General features: G+C 38.9%; 4 protein-coding genes across 8 annotated transcripts; 2 read left to right on the top strand and 2 right to left on the bottom strand.

The window, feature by feature from the left end:
* Positions 1-476: 476 nt before the first annotated feature.
* LOC139770938 (uncharacterized) lies at positions 477-2994 on the bottom strand. The gene is made up of 3 exons (XM_071703245.1): positions 2257-2994; positions 1564-1723; positions 477-1493 (listed from the first exon to the last, which is right to left on the bottom strand). The coding sequence occupies exons 1-3, from the start codon at positions 2432-2434 to the stop codon at positions 1094-1096; spliced, it is 738 nt and encodes a 245-aa protein (XP_071559346.1). The 5' UTR covers positions 2435-2994; the 3' UTR covers positions 477-1093.
* A 3960-nt stretch (positions 2995-6954) lies between these two features.
* Fabp (fatty acid binding protein) lies at positions 6955-14170 on the top strand. 2 transcript variants are annotated; one of them, XM_071703147.1, is made up of 3 exons: positions 6955-7191; positions 12091-12362; positions 13520-14170. In XM_071703147.1, the coding sequence occupies exons 1-3, from the start codon at positions 7116-7118 to the stop codon at positions 13571-13573; spliced, it is 402 nt and encodes a 133-aa protein (XP_071559248.1). In that variant the 5' UTR covers positions 6955-7115; the 3' UTR covers positions 13574-14170. The 2 variants fall into 2 exon arrangements, with proteins under 2 accessions (XP_071559248.1, XP_071559241.1); XM_071703140.1 differs by lacking the exon at positions 6955-7191 and adding an exon at positions 10936-11096.
* A 221-nt stretch (positions 14171-14391) lies between these two features.
* LOC139770848 (cell cycle checkpoint protein RAD1) lies at positions 14392-16001 on the bottom strand. The gene is made up of 5 exons (XM_071703104.1): positions 15762-16001; positions 15461-15679; positions 15069-15263; positions 14703-14978; positions 14392-14555 (listed from the first exon to the last, which is right to left on the bottom strand). Exons 1-5 carry the CDS (start codon positions 15858-15860, stop codon positions 14523-14525), a joined length of 822 nt encoding a protein of 273 aa, XP_071559205.1. The 5' UTR covers positions 15861-16001; the 3' UTR covers positions 14392-14522.
* Positions 16002-17526: 1525 nt separating this feature from the next.
* On the top strand, positions 17527-26264 carry LOC139770833 (uncharacterized). 4 transcript variants are annotated; one of them, XM_071703085.1, is made up of 9 exons: positions 17527-17786; positions 19032-21355; positions 21463-21502; positions 21658-21723; positions 21855-23174; positions 23285-23538; positions 24530-24873; positions 25250-25309; positions 26018-26264. In XM_071703085.1, exons 1-4 carry the CDS (start codon positions 17732-17734, stop codon positions 21720-21722), a joined length of 2484 nt encoding a protein of 827 aa, XP_071559186.1. In that variant the 5' UTR covers positions 17527-17731; the 3' UTR covers position 21723; positions 21855-23174; positions 23285-23538; positions 24530-24873; positions 25250-25309; positions 26018-26264. The 4 variants fall into 4 exon arrangements, with proteins under 4 accessions (XP_071559186.1, XP_071559168.1, XP_071559178.1 ...); XM_071703067.1 differs by having other exon boundaries at positions 23245-23538; XM_071703077.1 differs by having other exon boundaries at positions 23245-23739.
* The last annotated feature ends 491 nt before the right edge of the window (positions 26265-26755 follow it).

Genomic DNA, 26755 nt, shown 5'->3' with positions numbered 1-26755 from the left:
GTTTAAAAGCTCATGTAAATGTAATCTTGAAATTTACTGCACAATCTTTACTTGCAAAATCAAATATCATCATGTGGTAAAAAAATATCTACATTAAATAACATATTTAAGTAACAAAAACCACAAGATGATTAATTATTATTATTAAATTATATAAATCGAGCAATATTGCATTGCCTTATTGTAATTAATAAAAAAATTATTGTGATATTATCCAATATCGGTAACGTAAAAAGTTTGCTACTCTCTACTGATGATATTTCATGCTTCATCGCGACGCTGGATAAAATTCGTAGCCATCGGTAAGTTATCGCATTTGGTAAATGGATCTGATACATTTAAATAATTAAACTGAAACAATCTTGGTAATTTAATAAAAAATGAATTTACGATATAACAATGACGCTCACGAATCGACTCGAATTCAGGTATGAAAATGCAAAAAAGGCTAGGTAATAGGAACGTAAAGAATAAAATGTGCGATATGTAATATATTTCAATTGAATTATCCTAGCATGACAAGACTGCGTCATATTGCGCGTATGACGTCGTCTATTCGATTGTCGAGTAGAGTTTAATATATATCACAGACGCAGTATTTATGTTCATGCTTACTTTAAAGTATAAAGTATAAAATTTATTCATTACGCGTATCCTAGAATATTCCATAATTATAATTTATACTAAGTTATTTCGATACAATCCGCGTTTTTGTTGTTACAACTCATAAAGTTTGCGCAATTATTGTACTTACTATAAGTACGCTATACCTACAATTATCGATTTACCGTGATATCTTAAATATCAAAGTACTTTACCGAGCGTAAACTTTATAAAAATTAAGACACAATAAATGAAATAATTTGTGTTATCTTATATCTATTTAACTTAAATTAGACTAAAACTTAAAATAGGTCTTATTCCACTATCTTTATAAAAAAAATTTGTAACAAGAATCCAAGAAAATATTAATTAAAAGGACAGACTAGAAAAAAATATTCATATATAGTATAAATCGATACAAAATCTTTTTCTACATGATGCATTTTGATTCCCTTCTTCCTTCTTCTAAAAAATAAAACCTAACAAACGTTTATTTATTATCGGATGGACGGAGTGCCATCGCCAGAACTTGCTGTATTTGTATCCTGACATCCAGCTTCTTTTCCTCCGGCACCTGCCTGATAATCGGCAACAGCGAGAGAAGAAACATCTTGTCGTAGTCGTCCTCGTCAAGGGTAACGCGCTGACTGCTGTGCGAGGAGAGGATGTCGTGTATCTCATTGTCGAAGGGCGTGAAGGACGTCTCGCAGAGCTGCTGTTTCGAATAACGCGGACACACCTTGTACGAGGGAGTACCCACTTGAAGATACTCCCGGCTACCAGTTATGGAAGCACCGTGAGTAAGGGGGTCGTACTCTTCGATCACGGGATTGTCCATCTCACCCTCGCTCTCCTCCGATTTGCAGGGGCTAATAATGGTTGCGGAACCCCTAAAAGACGGTTAAATTTAGCCGTGCGAACATCGATCGTTTGCCGTTTAATTCCGACGATAACTGATACCTCTTGTTCTCCACTGTCGGCAGGAGAAATAACAATCGATCGAAGTACATGTACTTCTTTCGTTTTCGCCCGGCGGGTCCAGACTTTTGCGACTTTTGAAGTTTGAGCTCTTTCATGAAGTAATCCCGTATGTTCCTCCATTTTCCGCGCAAATTTTTCTCTGCAAATTATTATAAATCAACAGTTAAAATTTCATCCTTTAATAAGATATAGCAGAATAATAACAATTTTTCAAATATCTAATCTCACTTTTATAAGATTTTCAAAAAAATTCCTCTTGCTAATTCTTTTTGTGAGGAAAAATGAAGAATTACGAAGGCTATAATTTTCAACCTATTTTTAAAATAAATATCTATAAAATAGAAATTTGATAAAACACGCTATACAATATCAATTTAATTAATACATACAATAATGCAAGACTGCAGTGCATTTCCCCCCAATCTTTTATCAAAATTTGAGGCCACACGAGGACACCTCCGTCCAACTTTTTTCACCCGAACGTCTTTGTTCAATTCTTTTCTCCGTCTTCAACACGACTCAATCGTTTGCAAATCCGATCGCGCGGAAAATATCGACTCGCGGCAATTCTAAGTTTTCCGGATTTCCGCCGTGGTCGGCGGCGACGCGAGACGCGACGCGGCCGAAGGAATCCGGATCGATCAATTGCGGCGGCCATGCTATACTATATACCTTCCACATTTCTCTCCTCGTCCGTCAAGCGCGCCCAATTCGGTACCATCACCTGGCAGACCTCGTCCCACGCGGTCATCTTGGCGTTACGGTCGTTGTACTCGCCGCGATTCACATCGTAGATCGCTGGCCGCCTCTCTATTTCCTCGATGAACCTTTCCGTGTCGAACATGTTCATAGAGCCTCCGAAGATCTTCTTTCCTTCGATTCCTTCCTTCGCCCGATAGTCCTTTCGCCTTTCGCAGCTTCGATCTTGCACCTCGCGGTCGCGGCGAAACTGTTCGAGCAATACTTTCGCGAAATCTCTTGGAAATCGAGCTGGAGTCCCTTCGAGCACGATCGAGAGAGTCTTAATTCAGATAACGAGACGGCGAAAAAATAATTTCCCAAATTCCTCGCGAGGGACTTGAAATTCGAGGGAAAAAAAGATCGATCGGCGATGTTCCCGCCGCGTCGTACCTTCCACCAAGACCGCGGTGGTCACCGGTTAATCGGTGATATTGCGTAAAGTGATCGAAATCGGAGCAACGGAACAGCCGCAGTCGTGGCCCGGGCGACGTTATCGTGTCGCGTCGTCGGCAGCGGCTTGCGCGTCACTGCGGAGAAACCGTTGCACGGCCAGCACGGCTTTGGTATCATGGCGGCCCGGCGGCAAACGTGCGGTTGCGGTTGCGGAGCGGAATCTATGCCGCCCGCGACGTTGCCAGACCGGCGCGGCGCGAGGCCGGCGAGGCCGCGCCGAGGGCCGCCGCCGCCGCGCCGCGGGCCGAGAGCGGGCCGAAAGAACGGCGGAATCGCGTCGCCGTATAACTCTCGCCTTGCGTGCACACACACACACACACGCACGTGCGACCCAGGCGCGCAGAAATTCATATCTCGGGAGCACCGCGCGAGAATGACTAGGCAGGAAGGATCCATATGCTTTTTAAGTTTCCGCGAGCGCACACGCCTATAGTCGTGTGTTTGCCGAATAAAATCGAAAACTGAATCACGGCTCACGGCTCCTCTAAGTTATTAATCGAAATGGAATCATTAATGACTCTCGAAAGACTCCCGGACTTCCGCTTCCTGCGTAATAAGAAACGTAATAAAAGCAGTCGCGACAGGAAGTCGCTAAGACATTTATAGGCACACGATTTAATTGTAATGCAAGAATATTGATGCGAGAGTTTCCGTAGTTCTGCTCCGTTTTAGAATAATAACTCGTTGGATATACATCGCGTCGCTATTTTCCGCAAAAGTGCGAAACAAGTGTAAAGCGTCCCTTGTCGTACAATGGAAAAAAGATTCCAACTGTACAAATAACATTAGCGCGTAGTAATAGCATCAGGCTAACAAAGTTAGCAAAACGGTCTAGCAAACCGCGAGGCTAAGTAAGTCGCAAGTTGGGTAAATGGTTTACTATGAAACGAAACCTGAGACACACGTGAACGATGTAGGAAAAAAAAAGAAGTTAAAGTAGGGAGAAAAAACCGCTTTAAGATAGCCAACTGTTAATAGTGTTGATAGATCTCCCCCATTCGCTTCACGTGGGTGAAATTGGCCGACGAGAGGAAGTAACGATGGAGCGAGTGTATATGGAAGTAAGAGGGAGAGAGCGGACAACTTCATCCCGGCAGGGAGTTTCAAAAATAAAAGGCAACGACAGAGCGAAAGATATATTTCGGTGCGACAAGCGAGGCGAAGAGCGAGCTCGTACGATCGGCCTGCCATGTGCCGTTCCTCTCGCAAACGACGAGGCACTTGGTCGGCCTCGTGAGACGTCCCTTTCGAGAATCAAGCGTCATCGGTGCGCCGACGAACGCTCCAGCCGATTCGCAGTGCTCGCACCGGCGACCGGGACTCGGGAGATGTACACCCCTCGACGGCGAATGCGGAATTCGCGCCGCCGCGACGTTGCCAAGCCTCCGCCGCGCCGCGCCGCGCCGTGCCCGTCGCGCCGGTCGCGCGTCGGTGTCGGAATTCACGTGTTGCTACGCGACATCGTCCGCGCGTCCGACGAGCGTGTGCGCGTGATTACGGCAACGTCGACGCGTTTCCACCGCACCGTTATCGACCGTGCCGTGGCGGGCGTTGCGGATCGCGAGCGACGAAATCGACGCCACCGCGATCAGACGTGGCGTCGCGAGTGACGCGAGCGACGCGTCATACTTTCGACGCCGGCCTTCTTCGTATCCAGATCCAGACGATATTGGGGCGTCGTTGAAAAATTCAACGCGTCTCGGTCGCCGGATTTTTTGCTTGTTGAAAGAAATAATTCATGAATTCTCGTCCTCCGTTTCCCCGTCCTCCTACTACCCTTTATTTAAAAATCTCTTAATACGGAACTAATCGATAGTTTCAGCAATGACGTGATGTCGCGTTTCATAAAGTTAAGAAAGAAAAGAAAGAAACAGAAATAAATTGACGAAAGGTCGGCGTATCTTGATGGCCCGACGTATATGCATGGAAGCTCATCGGAAAGTTAGATGAGTCGCGCGGCGACGTTCACACGTGTGAGCGTCGCGACAAATGGGACTTCCGCGCGTACGAACGTATATGTGAATCGAAATATATTTAAATAATACAGCATGACGCGCCCACACGCGTAAGCAGGACTTTGAGCGCAATTACGAGAGGATTACGAGAGATTGCGAGTGCCCATTAGCCGTTTATTCGAACGTACGAACGATTCGTCGTCAAGTCGCGCGCATTGATCCGCCCGACCAATGAGGCGAGGGCATTCGTATCGTCCGATGTGTGTATACCTCGGGCATATCATCACGCATGTCAAGTTCGAGGAGTCGGAGGAGTGCACCTTCGACTTTGCGCTCACCGTTTTTGAACTTGGAATTAGCTCGGCTGCGTTCGGAGAGCGCGCTATTAGCGCTACCGCATCGTTCTATCTTTATCGCTCATTAGATGTAAAACAAGAATAGAATAAGCAAATAGCGCGCTCCTCAAATGCGGCCCTCATACTCATATCTCCGAAAGCGCGATTAGCGCTGTACGCGCGCGCGCGCGCGGTCGGAGATACGGAAGTCATTATTCGCGATTCCCGTGATAACCCCGCGAGCTCTCTCACCGCGCGCGATACAGATTATTGCAGATAAATCGTAACAACCGCGCTATATGTTGTACGTGACTCACGTGCCGGCGTTTATTTTGCCGACACGCACAATGCGTCCGTTCGTTAAAAAAAAATTCCTCTTGCAGGTTACGAAAACTACGTAATAATATTTACGTAGTTTTTTTCCTAAACAGAAAAAAAGGAAACTACTTATGTAAGCGAACCGAAACTTGATCGCCTTCGGCTAAACAATTCGTAAATATTTATGGATGGATTTTTTTGTTCGAAAGTTTCGAAACTACAGCTGCGAAAGTCAGTAGTTATGACCAAAACAGAAATAGAAAACATGCGAAACTTAATTATTTGAATTAATTAGATAATTACCTAAGGACTTTCGATAATAAAATTGAACAAGTAATAAGCGAAAAGGTGGGTGGGTTGAGAGTGAAACGTGGTTGATAGTGTGTAAATTAACGTTATACCAATTTTTAATTATCAATAGAATACATAATTCAACATTGATGTATATTATAACATACTTTAATTATCAATAAAATAAATTACCAATAAATTATGCATCGATGTACATTATGTATCTTATTGATAATTACAGATTGTTATAACGTTAATTTATGCACTGTTAACTGCACTGCACTCTCAAATCCTACCTTTTCGCTTATTACTTGTTTAATTAATTCATTATCGAGAGTCTTTAGACTCTTTAGGTAATTATATCTAATTAAGTCAAATAATTAAATGCAACTGCGTTGCACTCTCGAAGCTCATCTTTTCGCTTGTTACTTGTACAATTATTTAATTAATAGTAGTAGTAGTAGTAGTAGTAGAGCACTTTCTTATATATGTGCAACTTGGAAGTTGTCGTTCAAAAATTGCAGTTACGATACTTCCGGCTAGCGTCGTTAAAATTATACGCTGAGGTAATATAATAAATCACGATTGCAGTGATAATCGCTATTGTGAAATCAACGAATATTTTGCAGTAACTTCATCAGCAGTTAAATCAGTTTTATTCTAAAAATAAATAGTCTAATTGACTCGATAAATATCTTGGTCATTTTTTTCCTCCTACGCATCACGTGCGCGTGTACAAGAGAATAAACGAAGAATCGACGTGTCGCAAGACACGCCAAGGAAGACGAAAGACGAGAAAGTTGCGCAAGCCAGGACACAGGGTAGGACGACGGTAGGAACGTAGGAAGTAGGACTCGCAGCTGCGAAGAACAGATCTCGAGGAGGGGGAAACTCCGGGTGGGAGCGAGACGGGGAAGTTTCGTGCTTGGCGGTGGAGTGGAAGGCCTGGAAGGGCGAAAGGACCGAAAGGGAAGAGAGAACCGAGGACCAAAGAGCCGAGAGAGACGCAGCTGTTTAACGAGAGGGGAAAAGGGCGGTTCCGAGCGCAAGGGGGAAGGAGGAAGTGCTGTGAGAGGGAGCGCGACCCTCGGTGCCTCGGTATCGATAGCGGAACAAGCGAGCGACGAGTCTGGCGGTCTGGCATGCGTGGGACGAGGAAGGAGAGCTAAAGATAGAAAGAGATGGGAGGAGAGAGGCAAAGAGAGAAAGAGATGAACAGCTTTGGGGAGTTTGGGGGAGACCGAGTACCGAGTACCGAGTTTTCGCGCTCGCACCAGCTTGCACACTCCGCATCCTGACGACCTAACGTTCCTGTTCACTGTTCAGTTCTTGTAATCGCGCCGATCGACCAGGAGGTGTTCAGTGGTCCCCCGGTCGTCGCCGATCTCTTTTTATCTCTGTCTTCTCGTTCTCCACGTGCTTCGTCCGGTCGATCACCATGTCGAGCGAATTCCTCGGGAAACGTTACAAGCTCTTCAGCAGCGAGAATTTCGACGAGTTCATGAAGGCGCTCGGTACGTAATCGAACGCTCTTGGCGTCTTGGCACCGTTTCGCCCGTTCCAAGTGCAGCGGAAATGTTAATTTAGAATGCGCGCGTGATCGACATGAAAAATTAGTGGAAAACTCGACGTGGGAAACTTGAGAATTAGAAAACTATCCTCTCGACAGTCTCGACTCAATATTCTTGTCGGTTGTATAAATGCTGTTTTACGACTCGAAACTTTTTTTACGATTCGATCCGCTTAGGTCCTGACCTGACCACGTGTCGTTCAGTGTTCTTATAACGCCATTGTTATGATTTCCACTAAACTCTTCTTCTCTATCACGTTCAATTACAATTAATTTCTCTCACGGATTTCGTTTGTGTGGCGGCAATCGGATATCGATGCGCAATGTTGCGCAATATTTAACAAGTTTCTTCCTTTGTCATTCTTTACCGCAGTTTTCTGAAAACCTTGGATTATATCACTCTGTGCTCAGTGTTAACCGCGAATACCTCGTTACGTTAAAATGCGATAAAATTGCGCGGTTCTATTCATGATAGAAATCTAAAAGGAAGTAGTTTTGCTTGTATCTGACAAGGAATAGGATAAAGTCCGCTTCAGATCAATGATTCATGTCAGGTTGCTGTAAAAAATTTTTGCATATGGATTCGTAATTTACATATGTTTTTCACATATGTATTTTTTTGTTCCTCGAAACGTTTTTCACATTACACAACACATAAAATTCTAAGAATTCTATTAGTATTAAAAGTAAACTCTGAGACAATCTAGGAAAAAAATTTGTATATATAATTATATATAAGATATGTCCGACATGTCTATATATATTTTTTCTCTTGAATAATCTCTGTTTGTATGTACAAGAAAAATATTAAGAAATACATATACAAGAATCACATATACAAGAAAAAAACATGGACGTAATTTTAATGTAATTATATATGGAGAATGTTTTCCTGGGAAGTTATAAATTGCCTAAATCGCTTTGGATAATCTCAATTAGCAACATAAATCTCTGAGGAATCTCCAAGTCCACCGTTACAAATTATAGGAAAGATAACTATAAATATAACTAAGAAAACCATTAAGAGTTTTGTGTAGTAAAACAATGACGTGTCGTAAAACGCAAAAGGAATCCTCGGGCAACGTACGTATCGGCGCTGCGCAACGTAAATTGCTCTCTTATAGTAGCAGCATAGCAGCAAACGATTACACATATTACAGCAAGCTGTATTATTATCGTAATGAGATCTGTCGTTAGCTTCGTTTGCGCGTTCCGCTCGCGTGGCGAGCCGGCACCATCGGCAATTTCACGTGCGTGTACGAACCGTGAACAAACACCCCGCTCGTGACTAATATGTGGAAAGTGCACGTGAAAAGTTGCGGGGTAAACATTAGAGAAGTCCTCGAAGACACTAACACTTCGTTCATTCACGGAATTTCAGAGAGGGGAGGGGGGCGCTTCAAAGAATAGAAATAGTACCGACGAGAGAGAGAGAGAGAGAGAGAGAGAGAGGGGGAGAAAATAATACCGATTTTGACAGATGATCGAGAGAGACTCGTATAATTCAGCGACCTGTATAGTTTCGTTACTCAATTTGCGAATAATCGCCTGAAAGTACAAACGTAAATTCGATGTAGGTAACTTCCGCCTACCGAGCACTCGCCGTACGCTTAATTGGTTAATTAGCTGCTAAACTCGTTTGTGCATTAGCGAGATATCAATGAGGCCCGGGACATTAATCAATTTTAATACGTTAATTTACGCCCCCTCGCCTCCGTCCAACGACCTGACCTGGATCTTAATTCCGACCGTGTGCCGCGGACTGCCTGATTGCGGTCTAATTCAACACTTGAATTAATTCATCAACGGAATTAATAAATTGAAAAAAATCCCGTAATTATCAGTCGAATCACGCGAGCGCGTGTTCAGCATTCGTGCCGATATAAAATTTGCGAATCTACCATGTGTTATCCTTTTGTAAATAACGGAAATCGCGTTAGATTCCGTTCCTGGAAGCAGAAACACCTTTGGACACAAACACTTGGTTTTTTTTCCAATTAATATTGAGGAAAGGAAAACTCTATTAATGGTTTCATCGAGACTGATCGAGACTGATAATTTTATCCGCTTATCTGATGTTTATTAACTTCAGATAAACTGAAGAACTAGATAACGGCGCATATAATCTCCATGTTTCTCTTTTGCTCTACCATTTTAATTTTATCCGCAGATGCTAATCTATTAATTATTTTTTAATTACGAGATATAAATAAGAAAGAAGCTTTCGCTATACTGTTTTATTTATCAAATAGGTCAACATTAGAAGTCTGTTATTTAAATTAGGTTGTATTTTGCTTCTTCTTTTCCTCAAGTAGTTATTGCTATTATTTACAAAAATGTGTATGTATGGGCATATATATGACATGTGCGAGAGTGTCTGTATAGTATATATTGAGTTCGGGTCCATGGGTTTGCTCAAATGGCTGTACAGATCAGCCATCCCTGGATAATTATCATACGATAACTTTTTGTGCGATTTTTATTCGATGTCAAAGTCTCCAAAAGTTCAAGTGTTATAATAAGGCTTGGGACAAGTCCATTGCAGTAAACACCAAGCATCAATTACATCACATCTATGTAATAATTTCTCACTGAAAATTGTAAATGCAATACAACATGTGTATTATATTGCATTTATATGGTGAGTGAGAAATGATAACATAAATGTAACGTAACTGATGCTCGGTGTTTACTGGGAGGTAGAATCGCAAATTGTACGTCGGCACGAGGCAAGTCGGTGCAGGCAGGCAGAACCGTTGACGGACGGATCAAAGTTTCCCACTCCCCCCGCTCGACGTCGTTACGGTAATCTTCGGGAGAACAGTTCGCCGGAAATTAAATAAGAGAGCAAGTCTAGACGCATCGTCTTCCTCCGACGCGTTGCCGGTTACGTCGTCGGTGGAAAGTTGTGGTGCGCGTTCGGCACTTTTTCCGAGAAGCGCGGCCGAGGTGGCGCGGGTGAGATCGATAAGCAACACTTGCGTGACTCAAACGCAAACCTGTACTTTCGTTATCATCCGCGGCGGCGAGATAAGAGTATCTTCGCTTTTTTTTCTTTCGAGGTCACTTGAAGGAACGTTTTCGCGGCACGTTCGTCGTCAAGCGCGATCGCGAATCATGAAACCTTTAATTGAATCGGTTTAAACCGGGCTAAGATAATTACTTCCTCGTCCTTGCAGACAGCAGACAATTGCTCTCCTAAAAAAAAAACGTGATTATATAATTTGTTATTCAAATAAACGTTGTAATTGATCATCCAAGATGACGAATAGACTCTGACATTTCGCGATAAATGTGTATGGCGCGAGACACTACCGTGTCTCTTGATTTTTCGATTGATGCAAATCATTACTTACGAAAATGTCAGCTGGATTTAAAACAAAAGTCCTGTCCTATTTTAATATAAATAAAAAAAAATCTGTTGCTGCAAAAAGAAGATTTTTACCTTGAAAATCTCCACTGACAATGAGAGAATATCATCGGAGCGGCCGTAATTCATACGCTAACGCGATGTCATTTCGGATGATAATTCGCGGTGTCTATAAATAGCGCGAACGGGTGGGTCAAACTTCAAAGTTTACTTCTCTCGTCGCGGTTTTCAACGCGGAACCGAGTTCCGCTGTATGACGATAAACTCGTCCTACCTATACGATATAAAGTCTAATCAATGGCCGAAGCAGGCCGAAGCGAGCATAAGGCATGCAAACCGGTCGGGTCGCTAGTCAGTCCCGTTCCCGCAGTTGTCGGTGATAGATCGAACGATGTCGTCGGAAATACTAACCGGTATCCTGGGCAAGCGTTACAAGCTCCAATCGAGCGAAAAGTTCGACGAGTACATGAAAGCTTTAGGTGAGACGAAGACGCATAAATCTTTTTTCAGAGAAAATCGATTCCTGATCAATAGATCCGGCTTCACCGGAACATATGTATATATATTTTTTTTTTCGCATATGGATCAATCCATCTTTTGACCAGGGATTGATTTTTTTCTGAATGTCGATGGGCTTCGGATCGTACCGATAGGAGACCAAGTGCTTCCCGAGAGACGAGTTTCAGAAGTGCCGGCAGATAAAATATTCATTTCGCATTTAACTTCGAGTGGGACTTCGATAGATATGTGATTTCGAAATTATCTTAATCGAGCCTGATAATTTAAGACATCACAGTGGACACTTCTCGCTAATTACGCGAGAAGCGTAATTTTATCTTCCTCTTTACTTAGGATACTCGTGTTTGTATTCCGTCACCGAATTTAAGTAGCAACTTACGAACTTGTAAGCAAATGAAAAGAGTTCCGGGTAACGTTTCTCTTTTAAGGATAACTAGCAATTAGATTGCAAAGCATGAATGTTTCAATGGCAATTAATAAACGCGAGGAAATGAGCCATCTGCGTGATATAAATATATCCGCCCAGATAGCAAAACGCCTGTCAGATTTATGAAATGTATTTTGCGCAAATAACATGTTACATGTAAAGCTGCGTTTGTGAGTACTCAGCAATAGTATTGAATTTGTTTCAAGTAACGGTTTTTTTAATTCCATAATCGTTACATTTTTCCAGCATGCAATATTTTACTTCCGGAAGTTCCATTGATGTACAGTTCATTATTGATGGAAACAATTTACTTTGCTGTAAAAGCACCATAAGTATGAATCCTAGACGGAGCTATGATTCATGTTTACGTAATGTTTGTGGCAACAATACGTAAATTGTTTTCAGAAACATGTTTTCATAATTTAGCACATTATTCACGTTTTGCCATCTGGGCGAGATTAGAATTTCAGAGGAGCTGAAAAGAAGCGTAGCGCGATTTTTAAAACATAGCTTGCGCTTTCTTCCAGGCGTGGGTATGGTGACCCGCAAAATGGGCAGCACCGTCAGCCCCGTCGTCGAACTAACGGAGAAAGACGGATTGTATACGCTGAAGACGACCAGCCCCTTCAAAAACACCGAGATAAAGTTCAAGCTCGGTGAGGAGTTCGACGAGGAGACCGCGGACGGCAGGAAGGTGAAGAGCGTCTGTACTCTGGACGGTAACAAACTTGTGCAGGTGCAAAAAGGCGAGAAGGACACCACGATCGAGAGGGAATTCAATGCCACGGAGATGAAGGCGGTAAGCACGTTTTTATAAGATTCTTGGAAGAATTAATTTGCTCGTATAGTCGCGCGCGATAAAGATGATTAAAATAAGAGATTTCTACGATTTATATAAATATTACGTTTCTTGGAGCGAACTATAAATTTAGCGGCTTTTTAATGAATAACTTGAGCGACTCGTAATATTGCTGATATTTAAATTAATCTCGGTTTTGTAATACTTTATCCGCAAATCGATAACAAGCCTTATCGGTCAAGCTATGTGACCATTTATTATTAACACGATTAAAAGTTAGTAGCAAGGTAACGCTGCCCTTCAGTCAGGTAAACACTAGCGAGAAATATCTCGTGTTTCTATAGACCTGTCTTATATAATAAATTTGCGTCCGACTAGCAATCTTGTGTCTGCATTTCTTAAGAACGAATGGAAACATCATTAACATTAAATATACACGGTGCGCAATTTACAACGGTACGCTTTAAACATTACGTATACTTTAATCGCTGGAAGATTAACTAAATTGATAAATCCTGAGAAGAATTGTTCTCATGGTTGTATATTTCTTCTTTAAACCGAGCGATTTTCATTATTATGTTCGCGTGACGTCTATCGCTTTAAATGCTTGATCCAGCCTGCGAACTCGGACGATATGTAACAGAACATGAGTTATAGGAATGACGTGGTTAATCGTGCTAGAAGATGCATTTGTCACTCGTGCGTGCGTACATACACGCATCCTTCCTCTCTAAACACTTGAACTTTGATTCGTCTGGCCTGATGCGGGCACAGGAGTTGCCCGATTAAAGTATAAAAGCTACGTGGAGGAACGTCGCGCCGAGGGATCGTTGCACGAGCGGTTAATGTTATAATGATTCGTCAAATGTCCGGCCAATTATCGCGTGCGCTCCTCCTGTTCGTGACACGTACAATTCTACAGCACCGAGCTCCGAAACGGTGCCAATAAAGATCCATTGATCCGTCTGGCGATACGTGTTAATACCGTGAGACACCGGCGCAGGAATAATTCCCGCACTCTTTCTCTCTCTCTCTCTCTCTCTTTCGCTCTCTCGTACTTATAGAAACCTGCTATTATTAATTCCGAGAGATTACTGTTACGGCGAGGTCTATCGCGCTATCAAATATTAACTGGTATCGTGCTATTTCTGTTGCAGATTATGAAGGTCGATGACATAGTCTGCACGAGGGTATACAAGGTTCAGGAATAAGAGTTCAGTACCAAAGCTGAAGACGTGCACAAGGTGCTCCTAGAAGCATTCCAACGACGTGTAAATTATCGAAATTCCGCTTGAACGTGAATGAGATATATGCTTTTTTTTGTTAACGGGAGAACCTTCGTAAGTCCTCTCGACTCTCGGGGAAGGACGGAGGGGTATGCCGGATTCTTACCGGCTAAAACCCCTCTAGGCCTTCCTCGAGCGTTGGGGGACACCGGGAAGTGGCATTTGCATTACTTCCAATGTATGAGATATATGCTGATATATAGCGTCAGATTATATATATATATATATGTATAAACTAAATATCATTTACGTTAAAGTGTAATTTACAAAAATTACAGTACATATGTTTTCTAATGAAATTAAAATTCGTATATTTGATATGCATGCGTTCGTGAAATGTATCGTATGAGAACTAAAGTATAAAGTAGTCATCTGTTGTGCACATTTTCTATTCACATCTCGCGGATTACGTAATGAAATATGTAATACCGTCAGCTAATTATGTTCCACATACAGCAGTCGCTGTATATCCTATTTTATGAATGTTTGCTTTTTTCTACGAATAATAATGATTAATGGAAATATGTGTTTTTATTAAAAGTTTCCCGATTCCTAACTTCTAATTTTTTTTGTAAACGATATATGTGTAATGAGATAAAATTCTCTCGCTATTTAAAAAGCGTGTCAAAGACATGTAAAAGAAATGAAAGAAAGCGTCAGTAAAAATATGTACAAATATGTTTAGGTGTTTATTGAATAAAAATTGTTTAATATGAAAACTAAGTATGAATTTATTAAATATATAAAGATATATTTAGGTGTTTATTAAACTAATTTTTATACATAGTTTTATACATATGTGGGCACCTGGACATATTTTATTTCTGATTTGATACGTCCGTATCATCGCACTGTTTAACCGTTCATGGCTATTTCAGCAAACATCCATTTCTATTAATGGAGAAATCTGTAAATGAAATATACAAATTCTTAAAATATCGTGTGCCCAATATTGTATCATAAAGTATAATTAATTATACAAAATACATTTTATAAAAACTAATTAGTTGCAAATTAACGATTCAATTGTACAATTTATTATGAAAAGCCTTACATAATATTCTATATAACAGGTGTGCCCATTTTCGGTTTTAATCATATATTGAAAACACAACAGGCCGGCGTTATTGGTTCTTAACGAAACCTTGTTAGCGCATGATAACGCTTTCATCGCCGGTTTAATATGCGCTAATTTGAAATTGGATATTGCCGTTGATGTACACTGAAAAGTGTCTATTAAATCGCTATCGCGCGGCAAGTCGATATGACAAATGCCACCTAGACCTTCCGTGCTAATTCTGAAGTAGGGTTCTTCCGGCGATAAACGCAACTAGAATGTAAATGTTGTATTTCAAAGAAAGGTTTCACTGCCGAATGCAAATCTCTATCTTAAAGCTCGAATTGAAATCGCTCATTATACCTCGACTAGTTCGCTAGTTGGATCTAACTCGGCCATGACATCCTTCAATAATTCTGTTCGTAATACTACTTTATTTACAACGTTTCCTGCCTCAAGATGAAAGTCTAACAACGCGTCTACTTCCAAAGTTTTTAACGAACAGTCTGTTATGACACCGTCTTCTTCAATGATAACGCTTACAGGATAGCCTGTGCCCTATAACGGATAACGATATGATATCGATATTGCCTTAACATTAAACAGTAGCATGCAGTTTAAAATATTTTCTTTAATTTAATATAACTCAGAAAATAAAATCTAAAAATTTACATATCGAATCTTTTTGTTTTGAGACCTAAATTCATCTAAAATAGATGAACATTATCTTGATTTTAGTGAAATGTCAAGTTTACTTTGTAAAATATTTGCACGTTGACGGAATCCTCTTGCGAAGTAGGCCAGAACATACAAAGACACTCCACCAATATGTTTAAACTCAATGAGAATGTCACATCCTCTTTCAATTCAAATTCATCGAAAACTCTAGATGGAATGTATGCACTGGCCTGCATACATTTCGCGTCTTCAACTGTGATTTTTAATCCGTTTTCACTGCCGAGGCAAGTAGCTGTCTAAATAATATCATACGTTTCTCATAATTACAAGAAAAAAAAAACAGATATGTACATTCTAATATAAGCACATCCTAAATACCTCCTTAAAGTTGATAGCTTTCAATAATTGTGTTACAATCTTTAGATTCGACAATCCCATTTTTGCAACCAACGCATAGTCTTCCACGTTAGAGAGCATCACGTTTGTTTGAACCCTGATATAACAGTAAACTGTTGAACTGTTTCTGCGTTAATTGTTGGTGCAACAACTTCTCTTTGTCAACACTGGCTAGCCAAGCTGCCAAAACGTGTTTACAAGTGAAAGCAGACCGATCTGTTAGAACCTGATGTCTGTAACGTTGCAAGATATTATTTTGACGTGTAAAATTTTAGAAAATATAATCATGCTATCTTTTGACAGAATAATTTATTCATGCAGGGGCGTTATACCTGAAGGCAGCGCAAGTACAATAATTTATTTCTGGAAAAAGCGTGTATAATGCTCCAGAATGCCCATTAATTTGCATTAACCAGCTGGCTGTGTTAGCATTCTTGCATGGCTCCGTTATAATTGTGTTAGATGTGGAAATTTGTGTCACTCGTTGCTGCTCATATAAATCTAAGGCTCTTTCAAATGCTCCATCAAATATCTTGTACAGTTTCAGTAGATTCTGATCAGAGACTGAAAGTAATTCTCATTTTACCACCAGATACGAATACTTATATTTAGCAAATTATAATTTATTAGTTTAAAATGTATTAGACCAAAGAATATTTATATATCAATTGTACTTTTCAACATTCTCGGTATTGTCGACAACTTTTCAGAGACAAGAATTTAATTAAGAAAATTAATATTTTTGTTTTAAATGGTCATAATTGGAGGAAATCTCTACTTCAAAATAAAGTGAAAAAAAAACGTGAAAAATAAAGAAAGTTTATTTAATATAGGTTTTTTCTATTTAATCTTAAATCTCTTTCTCGTCTTTACATAGCAAGCTCGGAGCTTGTGCATGTACTCTTGTTTTGTTTATAGATTGAAAAAGTAGGGAGAAAACACAGTTGCACCAAGCCAGTGTAACGGACCACGTACATTTTTTCTCCCTCTCAAAATCGCTGGCTGTTTCCTTCAACACGTTTTCTACGAAATCCACATACTTCTGATCGTACACGGTAGGCGGTCGGAAACCGGTATTCGCTACCTGTTGATCTGGATTCATTGGAGCAAACGGAGGTTACGGAGGTTACGGAGGTTCGGAGTCCGTACCTGAATCTCCTACAAACCGAAATGCTCATTCATCATATCCCACGTGCCTTTAGAGCGCGATTCGAACCTGATGACTCATTTCTGTCAAATCGTGAGCGGGTGCAAGAAAAATCTGTCGACCGGACGATTACATGCCCGAAATTATTTCCAGGGACTATAACCTAAATACACCATCAATTGGCGTGCATAACAATGGGCGCGTTCAGCAGACACAACTGTTGAGTTCGTCTTATCAACACTCTGCGTTGATTGGTTGGTTCTAAAAGTAAGAGCCAATCACGTTCGACTGCTACTGAGCGGCTTGGTCTGCTGAACGCGACCAATGATACCAATCTTACAACAAGAACGAAAAGGTTACACGACACTTTGAGTGTAAAAAGTGCTATTACGAAGAACACATATGTATAATTTTTAATATTAATTTGTAAAGATTGTAAAGAAAGAGCAACTTTAACGACAATTAATTTAGTTCGGTTTTTTCTAGATTATATTTTTGTTCATAGCGTTGACAAAAGAGAAAAGAAAGATGAAGGCTGTGTTTCAGAACCACACCAGCGGCCTCTCTCAGGCTTCTCTCTGTCTACGTAGTTATTAATTATGTTATCACGTGATCGATACGTTGGTATATCTGATTGTTCGAAACGTTACCGGCGTTCAAGTCTGGAATTTCAGTGCAGTTCAGTTCAGTTCGTCCGTTAGTGGTGTCACATTTTCGCGAATCTCTGAGTTTCCTTGAACAAATTACTTGGTCTTCACAGTATTATCGTTAAGTATAAGACAGAATCCTTTCTCAGGAAGCCAAAATGAGCAATCAGCGAAGACGTGCACACGACTTCACAGATTCTTTAAGTAGTTTTCGTAAGTACGCCAATGTTTTCTTGTCTTACATCCGGAATTTATTAATGAAATGTAACGTAATTTCACATATACTGCTATATATATATATATATATATATATATATATATATATATATATTGCACATATAATTATTTACTATGTATGTACGAGGATAGTTCAAATATAAACGGGAATTTGTTTCTACACATGTTGTGTACGACACCACCAGCATGTTTCACATACTACTTTTCAATATAATTCTCCTCGACTGCAATACACTTGTTCCATCGTTTTAGAAGCTTCCTGATTCCTAAATCAAAGATGATTCTACATAGCTCGTCAAACGTAACTTTGCATCGTTTCAATAACCTTGGCTACGGTCAACGTGACGCTACAAATGCTTCGAAGCATTCCTCTTCTCTTTTCTTTTCTTTCAATGAAGAAAGAAGGAGAAGAAGAACGTTCCAAAGCATTTGTAGCGTCACGTTGACCATAGCCCTTGTTATTGTTGTGAAATTTTTTGCTTCTTGAAAACAGCAGTCCAAACGGTCCAATCAGACCACTAGAGGAGTTATATATATATATATATATATATGTATGTATATATGTGAAGATAGTTTAAATATAAATGGGAATTTGTTTTTATATACGTTATTTACAATGGAATGTTTCATACATTACTATCATATATGTTATGTATCATGGGAAGGCTTTGTATACTACTTTTCAATACAATCTTTCTTGACTGTAATATATTCGTTCTATCATTTTAGAAGCTTCCTGGTGCCTAAATCAAAGAGGATTCTATATAGCTTGTCAAGCCCAATTCTGTACAGTTTCAATGACTTTGTCATTATTGTGATTTGATAATTATAATCGGACCGCTAAAGGAGTTTTTTAGGAGGCAAAAAATTTCACGCTACTGACAAGGTCATTGAAACTGTGTAGAGTTTGTTTGGCACAGTTACCTAGCATCTTCTTTGACTTAGGAATCAGGAAACTTTTAAAATATAGAACAAGTATATTATAGTCCAGAAAGATTATGTTAAAAAGTAGTATATAAAATATTCCAGTGGTGCTGTATATAACATGTATAGAATCAAATTCCCATTTATATTTGAACTACCTTATATATTATTATATTATATAAAAGAAAAACTTTTAGTAAAATGCTTATTTTAGACGTAATATTTTATGTTTTACTTTATATTTTATGATATGCTTAAATTTGAATGTATAGTTTAAATAAATATATGTATTTACAGGTCTAACAATAAGTAAGGGAGAGATCATGCCTCGAGCGTCGTCAGAGAACAGATTAAATGACATGAGAAATACACAAGGTGAATACGAAGAATATAGCCGTTTAAGGAACAAATCTCGAGATTCCATTATTCTAGCAGGTAGTTTAGCCAGTCAGCGATGTAGCTCATTATCCGACTTGTGCAATACTGCTCAGGAAAGCTATAATGCCACATATGATAATAAGCAGCCTCTATCGATGGATTGGGATTCGACATCATATTTGTCGATCAAACCTGATTTAAACAAATGTATAAATTTGTTCCATAATGAACACCTGATTAAAGAATATGATACTCTTGAAAAACAATTAAATACCACATTATCTGAAACAACGACCAGTGCAAATATCAATATTCGTCATTTAAGCAAGAATACGGCCGTGGAACAACAGAATTTTAATAAACGCCGATGTTCTGTGTCAATAGATTCATTGGAAAATACAGTCTTAACCAATCAAGAACTTACAAGGTCTAAGAGCTACACTACGTTCGATAGAATTTTGAATAGAGATACCAATCATAATATTAAAGCTGACCAGCTTTCTTCAAAGATTGTAATAAGTTGCGGTGAGAATGTTGAAACAATTATTCCGTCCTTTAATGCATTGAAGTTGTCAAAATCTTCTGCTTTACCAAGAAGGAAATATTATTCGTACCTTGCGGAAGATGAGAGGCACGATTCAACAAGCAGCGAAACGAGCTGCAAAGAAGAACTTGATCCTTCGGAATTAAGAGCATTCCTACATTCGTTGGCGGATGAAAAACCGTTGAAAGAAGCAGCTGTGCAACAGCGTCTTCTGAGACGTTTATCCGCAAATTGCTATGATTCACCAAAAGGCTTTACAGAAGGATTGCTAACTATAATTGAAGAGTCCGTTATAAACGATTCCTTACCATATCCAGAAGTTAGTTTATGCAGATTCAACGAAGAGCTTCGAAGAATGTGTAAATTTATAGAGGATGAAACCATTCCCGAATGGCCTCAGTCTCCTGGTATGTCGACATCAATTTATGCAAGAAGAAAAAGTCAAGAATCTAAATCTAATATTTCATGGAAATCTCTTTTTTCTGGAACTCTAAATAATAATAAAACTCCATGTTTAACACCTATTTCTCCCCGACGTAATATTAGAAGCCCCAAGAAAATATGTCGGCGTAAATCAAAAAATACTTCTACTTTGTTGCACGATAGCACAAACACGTTCGAACATCTGGAAGCGTATTGTGAAACTTTATATCCTGAAGAATCCAGGAGTCTCTCGGGAAGGAAAGACAGTCAATCACAGTCTTCCTCGCGAAGCATGGAGGATATTCGACGAGCGTATGAAAGTCAAATGGCTTCTTTGGAGGAATCCTTCGATATTCAGGAAGAGATCAGAAAAGCTGGGACATGCACCTCGGCAAATCAACACCTAAATAAAACACCTAAAACGCAAAATTTGCAACACAGATTGGTATCAAGTGAAAAGTACGATAAAACGAAATCGATGAGAGATACATTTAACCAGCGAACACAACGTAGTAAGCATCGTGAAATAATCGAACTTGAAAGTTCGCTCATGTATGAGATTGCGAAGGAAAGACAAAGGTGCATTGACACGGCAAAAATAATGGAAATTAATGAAAATTCAGAATTAGTGGAAGATACGCATTTGAAAATTGTAATCAGCAAATCCTCGCCAACTACAAACGATGATAAATTCAAGAAAATTCTAATGTGTGTCAAGAAATATCAAGATTACTTGGAAGAGCGCAGACCCATACTCAATTTACTTCATCGAACAAAATTGAATAGTCCTTGTACTCCTCGTGACGGAAAAGACATTCGAACTGAGAAGATGTCCAACGAAAATCTCGATTCTTGTTCGCCGATTTTATTAGGGAATAAGTCACTAAGGATACCGAAGCATTCATCGAGAAAGAAAAGTATAAGTCCTTCGTCGGCGAAACATCGGCCTACCAAAACATTTGTTTCAAAACCACGGCTTTTCATGACTCCTGGAAAGACGCCTGTTAAGGGTTGCAGGCCGAAGCGCCAGTATTTTCCGACTTTGCTGCCGAACCTAAATAAGCAAGACGAGCCGACAGTGAAAAAGATTTATCGTCAGATGGAAAACTACGATCATGTAGTATCCCCTGTTGGCATGTACATCAAGGGCAAGAAGCCTTATCTGAATAAAAATCTACAGCTTAAACCGGACGAAGTATTTACATCTGAAAAAAAGCAGACTCGATCGCCCAGTCCAAGAATTATGAAGTTTCGACCATCTCCAAGACAAACAGAGGTAAGCAAAATAAATAAAGATATTTAAATCGGCATTAATAAAGATATACATATACTTTGCAAAATCTTCTGCAATGTATTAATTTACTTTGTTTTACATTATTTCAGGAGGCGACTGGAACAACAATAGGAGACGAAAAGGTTGCTGGTAACTTTTTGCATTCAAAAGTGCAAACTTCCATCTCATGTAGTAATTTGTGTGTACATGAGATGGGAGTTTGCACTTTTAAATGCATTCTAAAATTTAATCTGATAACTTTAAAATAATATACATATTTCTAACGATTTAAAAATTTTCTTTAGATAAAGGAAGCAAAAACGAAAAATGGGAAATCGTATACTTAAATGAATTACTGCGCTTAACATAAGGTAAAGTCGTGATCCGACACGAAAGTATTGTAAAATTGAATTGCAAGCTATGAATTAATTTTATATTTATATAAGTTTTAAGACTCTAGAACAAATATATATAATTTAAATTTTGTATTATATTATTTCAGGTCGTACGCAACCCAGTCCAGTCAGCCCAGATCACTTGGAATAACGAAATTCATTACGATTTCGCAGAAAAGTCCGTGCACATTGAATAGATAATGCGCAAAACGTTCTCATGTACAAAAAAAATTGTGTGACAATCTATGACTCACATTAATACATGGTCCATAAAATTTTTCTAGATATTTTTATATATTATATAGTTTTATTAAAAGTGCAATTGAAATTATTTTTTTGTGTCAAGTATTATTTCACAAAAAAATATAGCCGTTCAAGGAACAAATCTCGGGATTCCATTATTCTAGCAGGTAGTTTAGCCAGTCAGCGATGTACCTCATTATCCGACTTGTGCAATACTGCTCAGGAAAGTTATAATGCCACATATGATAATAAGCAGCCTCTATCGATGGATACATTGGATTCGACATCATATATGTCGATCAAACCTGATTTAAACAAATGTATAAAAATTTGTTCCATAATGAACACCTGATTAAAGGATATAATACTCTTAAAAAACAATTAAATACCACATTATCTGAAACAACGACTAGTGCAAATATCAATATTCGTCATTTAAGTAAGAATACGGCCGAGGAACAACAGAATTTTAATAAACGCCAACGTTCTGCGTCAATAGATTCATTGGAAAATACAGTCTTACTCAGTCAAGAACTTACAAGGTCTAAGAGCTACACTACGTTCGATAGAATTTTGAATAGAGATACCAATCATAATATTAAAGCTGACCAGCTTTCTTCTAAGATTATTAGAAGACAAGTATTATTTCACATTTTTGTGTCATAACACTGTATTTTGTTGCGCATTTTATTGCCATTTTGGTCCGCAAGATTAAGCAGTCTTTTTGTTGATCACAGTTTGGAGATGAGTGTGATCGATGTAGTTGGATGTAGCGTAAGTCTTACACTCTAAAATGAGATGTATCTTCGAAAGTACCATGTGTGCAAATACTCTGCGAGTCGCGATGGTGATTCCAATAGTATATTTGTCCAATTCGACTCTTTGTGGTGTCGTCGATCGGCCGATGAGTATATTTCCAGAATTTGTTTATAAACTTAAGTCGGCGCGGCCAAGCGCTCGCGAGAGAGAGCGTTTGCCCGCGCGCGGCTAATTAGTGTAGTGTTGCCATCTTGTTAGGGACAACTCTATAATTCGATTTCTCACTTTCTATCGAAGATAGCAGGAAAATTAAATCTATTACTCGAACCTGTTTCTTGAAAAATAGCATGCAGTAAAATAGGTACACAACAAAGAGAAGTGACGTCAACTCAAAAAAGTCCACACATTCTCGTTCTTATCTAAAGGTAAATGTGCCGACCTAGTTGTTAAGTTTTGTCATCCTAATATTAACATTTATATTGAGTATTATTGCAGTTGGGAAAGAAGTTTGTGACATTGTTGTATACATTGCTAGACGAAATGACACGACTAATGTAAAATAGGAGCGAGAAGAAAACACGGAACGCTTTTTAATGGAAATTGCTTCGAACAAACATCGACAAGAACGATTTTACGAGAGACGTCATAAAATCTGCTGTGGAAAAATGGAGCAAATATGGTAAAAAGCCGGATGGAAAGGTTTCAAAGAGCGGCGATCATCAACTACGTGGTTCTCACAATCTAGAGTGCTGTGGAAGGTTCTCTCTTCCTCTCTTATCGATACGACACGTAAGGCATAACAATACTGCGTCGTTTCTTGCAATTCTCGTGATTGGTTTCCTACCGACAATACAACAGGGCCGTCGATCTTGGATATCCTACGAATCGGGGGCTTGCGTCGTGCGAGTTATGTCGCGTGGTTTACGGAGGAAGGGCACGGAAACGCCCTGATTATCGGTTATCTGAGTTTAATGCTTCGGCGGTTTCCAGGTGATTGATTTATACCAGAGGGTGGTTGCTTGAGGGGGAGTTTGCGCAAGCCCGGCATAATCCTGATGGCCGGCACCAGGGTATACGTTAAGCATTTTTCTCCTACGCAAAAAAAAAGACCGATCTTGAGTCAGTAATACCTTCGAGATCTATGCCAATATCGCAGGCACTTAATTTTTAATTAGGCAATCAGGAAGCAGAACATATTGTACGAGGACACTTATTATTGACATGATTTGAGTGTCCTTCATATGCCGGACTTGAGCAAAATTTTTTTGATCTTACGTAACATTCCACTTCCTGATAGACACAGTAGATGTCGGTCAATCACCACGAAAATGTATAAAAATTTGTAAATATTGTTCGTTAAATTATCGCAGAGCTATTTTTTGTGTCAATAATATTTATACATACCTTCTTTTATTAAATATCTTTACTCGTTTCTGTATTAAATATCTAGTTTACCTGTGGAAAATAATATTCAATTTATAACTGTGTAAGATCAAATTCTTTAGAGATAATATGATACAAAAGTTAAAATATCCAAAGTTAGTATATATCCTTCATTCTAATGATTGAGTTTATTTGAACTCCCCATTCTCATTTTTAAATTTATATATAAATCTATAGGTACTAGTTTGGTGTCGTATAATGCTAACATTTTGAAGTTATATGATTATCAAGCTCGTATTTGTACACAAAGATAAGAACGAATACGATTAAAAATATATTAAGACAAAAATTATATCCAACTTAAATGCGCACATTGATTCGAATTAAATATCTACAGGAAAGTCGCAGTACTGCAGGGGGATCGAATAGAGATAACGTGATAACGCCGCTTCCTACGTCGTTAGTCGGCAACCTGTTAGAAAAACTCGTGCCGTTGGAGTCGCACGGCCCTGAAGAATTGCGCATAGCACACATGTTGACGATTGCACACGCTGCGCGGTTGCGCTTGTCAAGCCGCTCGGAACCAAGCCCGGCCGTGGTGGGGAAGGATCGATAAATACGAAGCCGCGACGTTCTACTGGCGAGTAAGCATTCCGCTGCGTTATCTGTTCGAGCCTCTACCGTGAAGCGACAAGCCAAAGCCAACCAAGATGCCGGGACCAGGATGCGATAAATGCAAGGGTGAGTGTGCCTCTTAAATGCTTAATGAACATTAATGGAGAGTTTGACATGACGTTTCCTCAATTGTTACTGTTGCTCTATAGAGGAGCTATTGAGAAACAATGAGATATATGTATAAGCAAGAAATAGATCTGTGATCTTTAAAGAGACGTCACGCGATTGATTTCTAATTATCATTGATTCGGCAGTGCATGGTCAAAGGGCAATTGATCAGTTACTGAATTATTGAAATATTTTGTTGAAACATACGCGATTTTTAATAAATATATATTTATTTATATTATCTATAGAATTGTATCCTAATATGTATTTCTAAATTCTAATCTCTCTTTAAGTAAATCTCGAAAATAATTTTTTTAAATTTATTTTATTACAGACAAATGCCAGGACTGCAAATGCGGTGACAATTGTTCGTGCTGCGATTCCGGATGCAAGGGTAATCATATCAAGAATTAATAATGCATTTTGCTCCGACTGTGCAATTCGCTGCTTGCTCGTCGCGCTTCTAACGAGTTATTATTTTTAATTACAACCAGTTGCGAGCTGTCGAACTCGTTTTCACAATGCCGCGTTGGAATGTCTCTTTTTCCAAACAATCGACGAGCAAAAACGCGCGCCGACTAACTGTATTATTTTTTGTTTTTCATCCCGGACAATGACCGGTTAATGACGGCCATCGCCGATGTCGGCTCGTCATATCCTTTAACTGTACATCGCAATTTCACGAGACTTGTGGCACAATTTCGTTGCGTGGTGCAATTGCGCGTAATATGTTATTTAAAGCTTCTACGCCGCGCTGTCTCGATCATTACACGTAATGAAATGAGTCATGAAATGATTTCTTGGAGCACTGCATTCCTTTTTGGTTTAGGTTTTTCGCTTATGTCGTATGCTTCGTGTTTTTTTCTTCGCCGAATTTATTTTCACAATTTTTTATTTTATATTTGATTTATTTATTTTATATTAGCAAAAAGCAATATTTTTATATTTTAGAGCAAGAAGTGAAAAGAGTAGCCAACACTTAATTTTGAAGAGTTATTTAAAGTAATTTTTTTTAAGTTTTATCGTGAATATCTGCTTTTATCTTTTTTATATAAAGATTAAATCTTCTTTATGATAAATAAATTATTTTCTTTTTTTACAGACCAATGTGCCTGCAAATCGGGTGGAAAGTGCTCATGCAAGCCTTGCACCTGTTAATTAATAACCATGCCAAGGACAATCGACGATGGGAGTGATATAATAAATCCCTAATGCGCCCGAGTAAATCCAATATGTAGGCAAAATTCGAAATACATCACTATCCATGTGAAATTTCACGCTTAGTAAATGTTAGAGATGCGATGCAGAGCTTTTGCGTTTTTAAACAGTTAATAAATTAATAAAATTTACTTCAAGTACATTATTTTACCTTTCACACTTTTTCCACCCTTTTATGCTGTAATAGTAATGAATAAAGTTTTTTATCTAACATTATCTTATCTGAAAGTAATATAAAAACTATCAATTAATTTCACCGTGTAGAAATTAAGCAGAAAATGAAAAAGTAATGCATTCTGACTTTAATTTTTAGAAATTGGGAGGTCAATCTTTTAGCATTAGATTCAATTTTTGCACTCCAAGAGCCTTACTTTGTTATGTATTAAAGATTCTAAGTTTAAGATTGAGAAAGTCATCATATAACCCGATTTAATGATTAATACATCTAATCTTAGTAGTCTCTTTTAGTGATAACTCGCGAGATAATGCTTATCGCTACAATTTTAGTGATATTCGAAATCAAACTTTAAATTGTACTTCTATTAAATAAGATCCATTAAAATAGGATTTATTAAAACCGTCTGGAATATAATTTTCTCATTTATTTCTTCTTCGACTTTTA

The sequence above is a fragment of the Temnothorax nylanderi genome, unplaced genomic scaffold (genome assembly GCF_030848795.1).
Source record: "Temnothorax nylanderi isolate EJ_2023f unplaced genomic scaffold, tnyl_v1.0 TNYL_tig0003_pilon, whole genome shotgun sequence".
Classification (NCBI taxonomy): domain Eukaryota; kingdom Metazoa; phylum Arthropoda; class Insecta; order Hymenoptera; family Formicidae; genus Temnothorax; species Temnothorax nylanderi.
This window is presented reverse-complemented; position numbering and strand designations above follow the sequence as displayed.

Coding starts and splice junctions, on each gene's coding strand:
- Fabp (XM_071703140.1), top strand. CDS start 11,009: ATGTCGTCGGAAATACTAACCGGTATCCTGGGCAAGCGTTACAAGCTC. Junction 11,097..12,090: donor CGAGTACATGAAAGCTTTAG/GTGAGACGAAGA, acceptor GCTTTCTTCCAG/GCGTGGGTATGGTGACCCGC. Junction 12,363..13,519: donor ATGCCACGGAGATGAAGGCG/GTAAGCACGTTT, acceptor TTTCTGTTGCAG/ATTATGAAGGTCGATGACAT.
- LOC139770848 (XM_071703104.1), bottom strand. CDS start 15,860: ATGCTCTCTAACGTGGAAGACTATGCGTTGGTTGCAAAAATGGGATTG. Junction 14,979..15,068: donor CAACTAGCGAACTAGTCGAG/GTATAATGAGCG, acceptor TTTACATTCTAG/TTGCGTTTATCGCCGGAAGA. Junction 14,556..14,702: donor CCTGTTATATAGAATATTAT/GTAAGGCTTTTC, acceptor TTTCATTTACAG/ATTTCTCCATTAATAGAAAT.
- LOC139770938 (XM_071703245.1), bottom strand. CDS start 2,434: ATGAACATGTTCGACACGGAAAGGTTCATCGAGGAAATAGAGAGGCGG. Junction 1,724..2,256: donor CGAGGAGAGAAATGTGGAAG/GTATATAGTATA, acceptor AATAATTTGCAG/AGAAAAATTTGCGCGGAAAA. Junction 1,494..1,563: donor CCGACAGTGGAGAACAAGAG/GTATCAGTTATC, acceptor ACCGTCTTTTAG/GGGTTCCGCAACCATTATTA.
- LOC139770833 (XM_071703085.1), top strand. CDS start 17,732: ATGAGCAATCAGCGAAGACGTGCACACGACTTCACAGATTCTTTAAGT. Junction 17,787..19,031: donor AGATTCTTTAAGTAGTTTTC/GTAAGTACGCCA, acceptor ATGTATTTACAG/GTCTAACAATAAGTAAGGGA. Junction 21,503..21,657: donor AGGAGACGAAAAGGTTGCTG/GTAACTTTTTGC, acceptor AATTTTCTTTAG/ATAAAGGAAGCAAAAACGAA.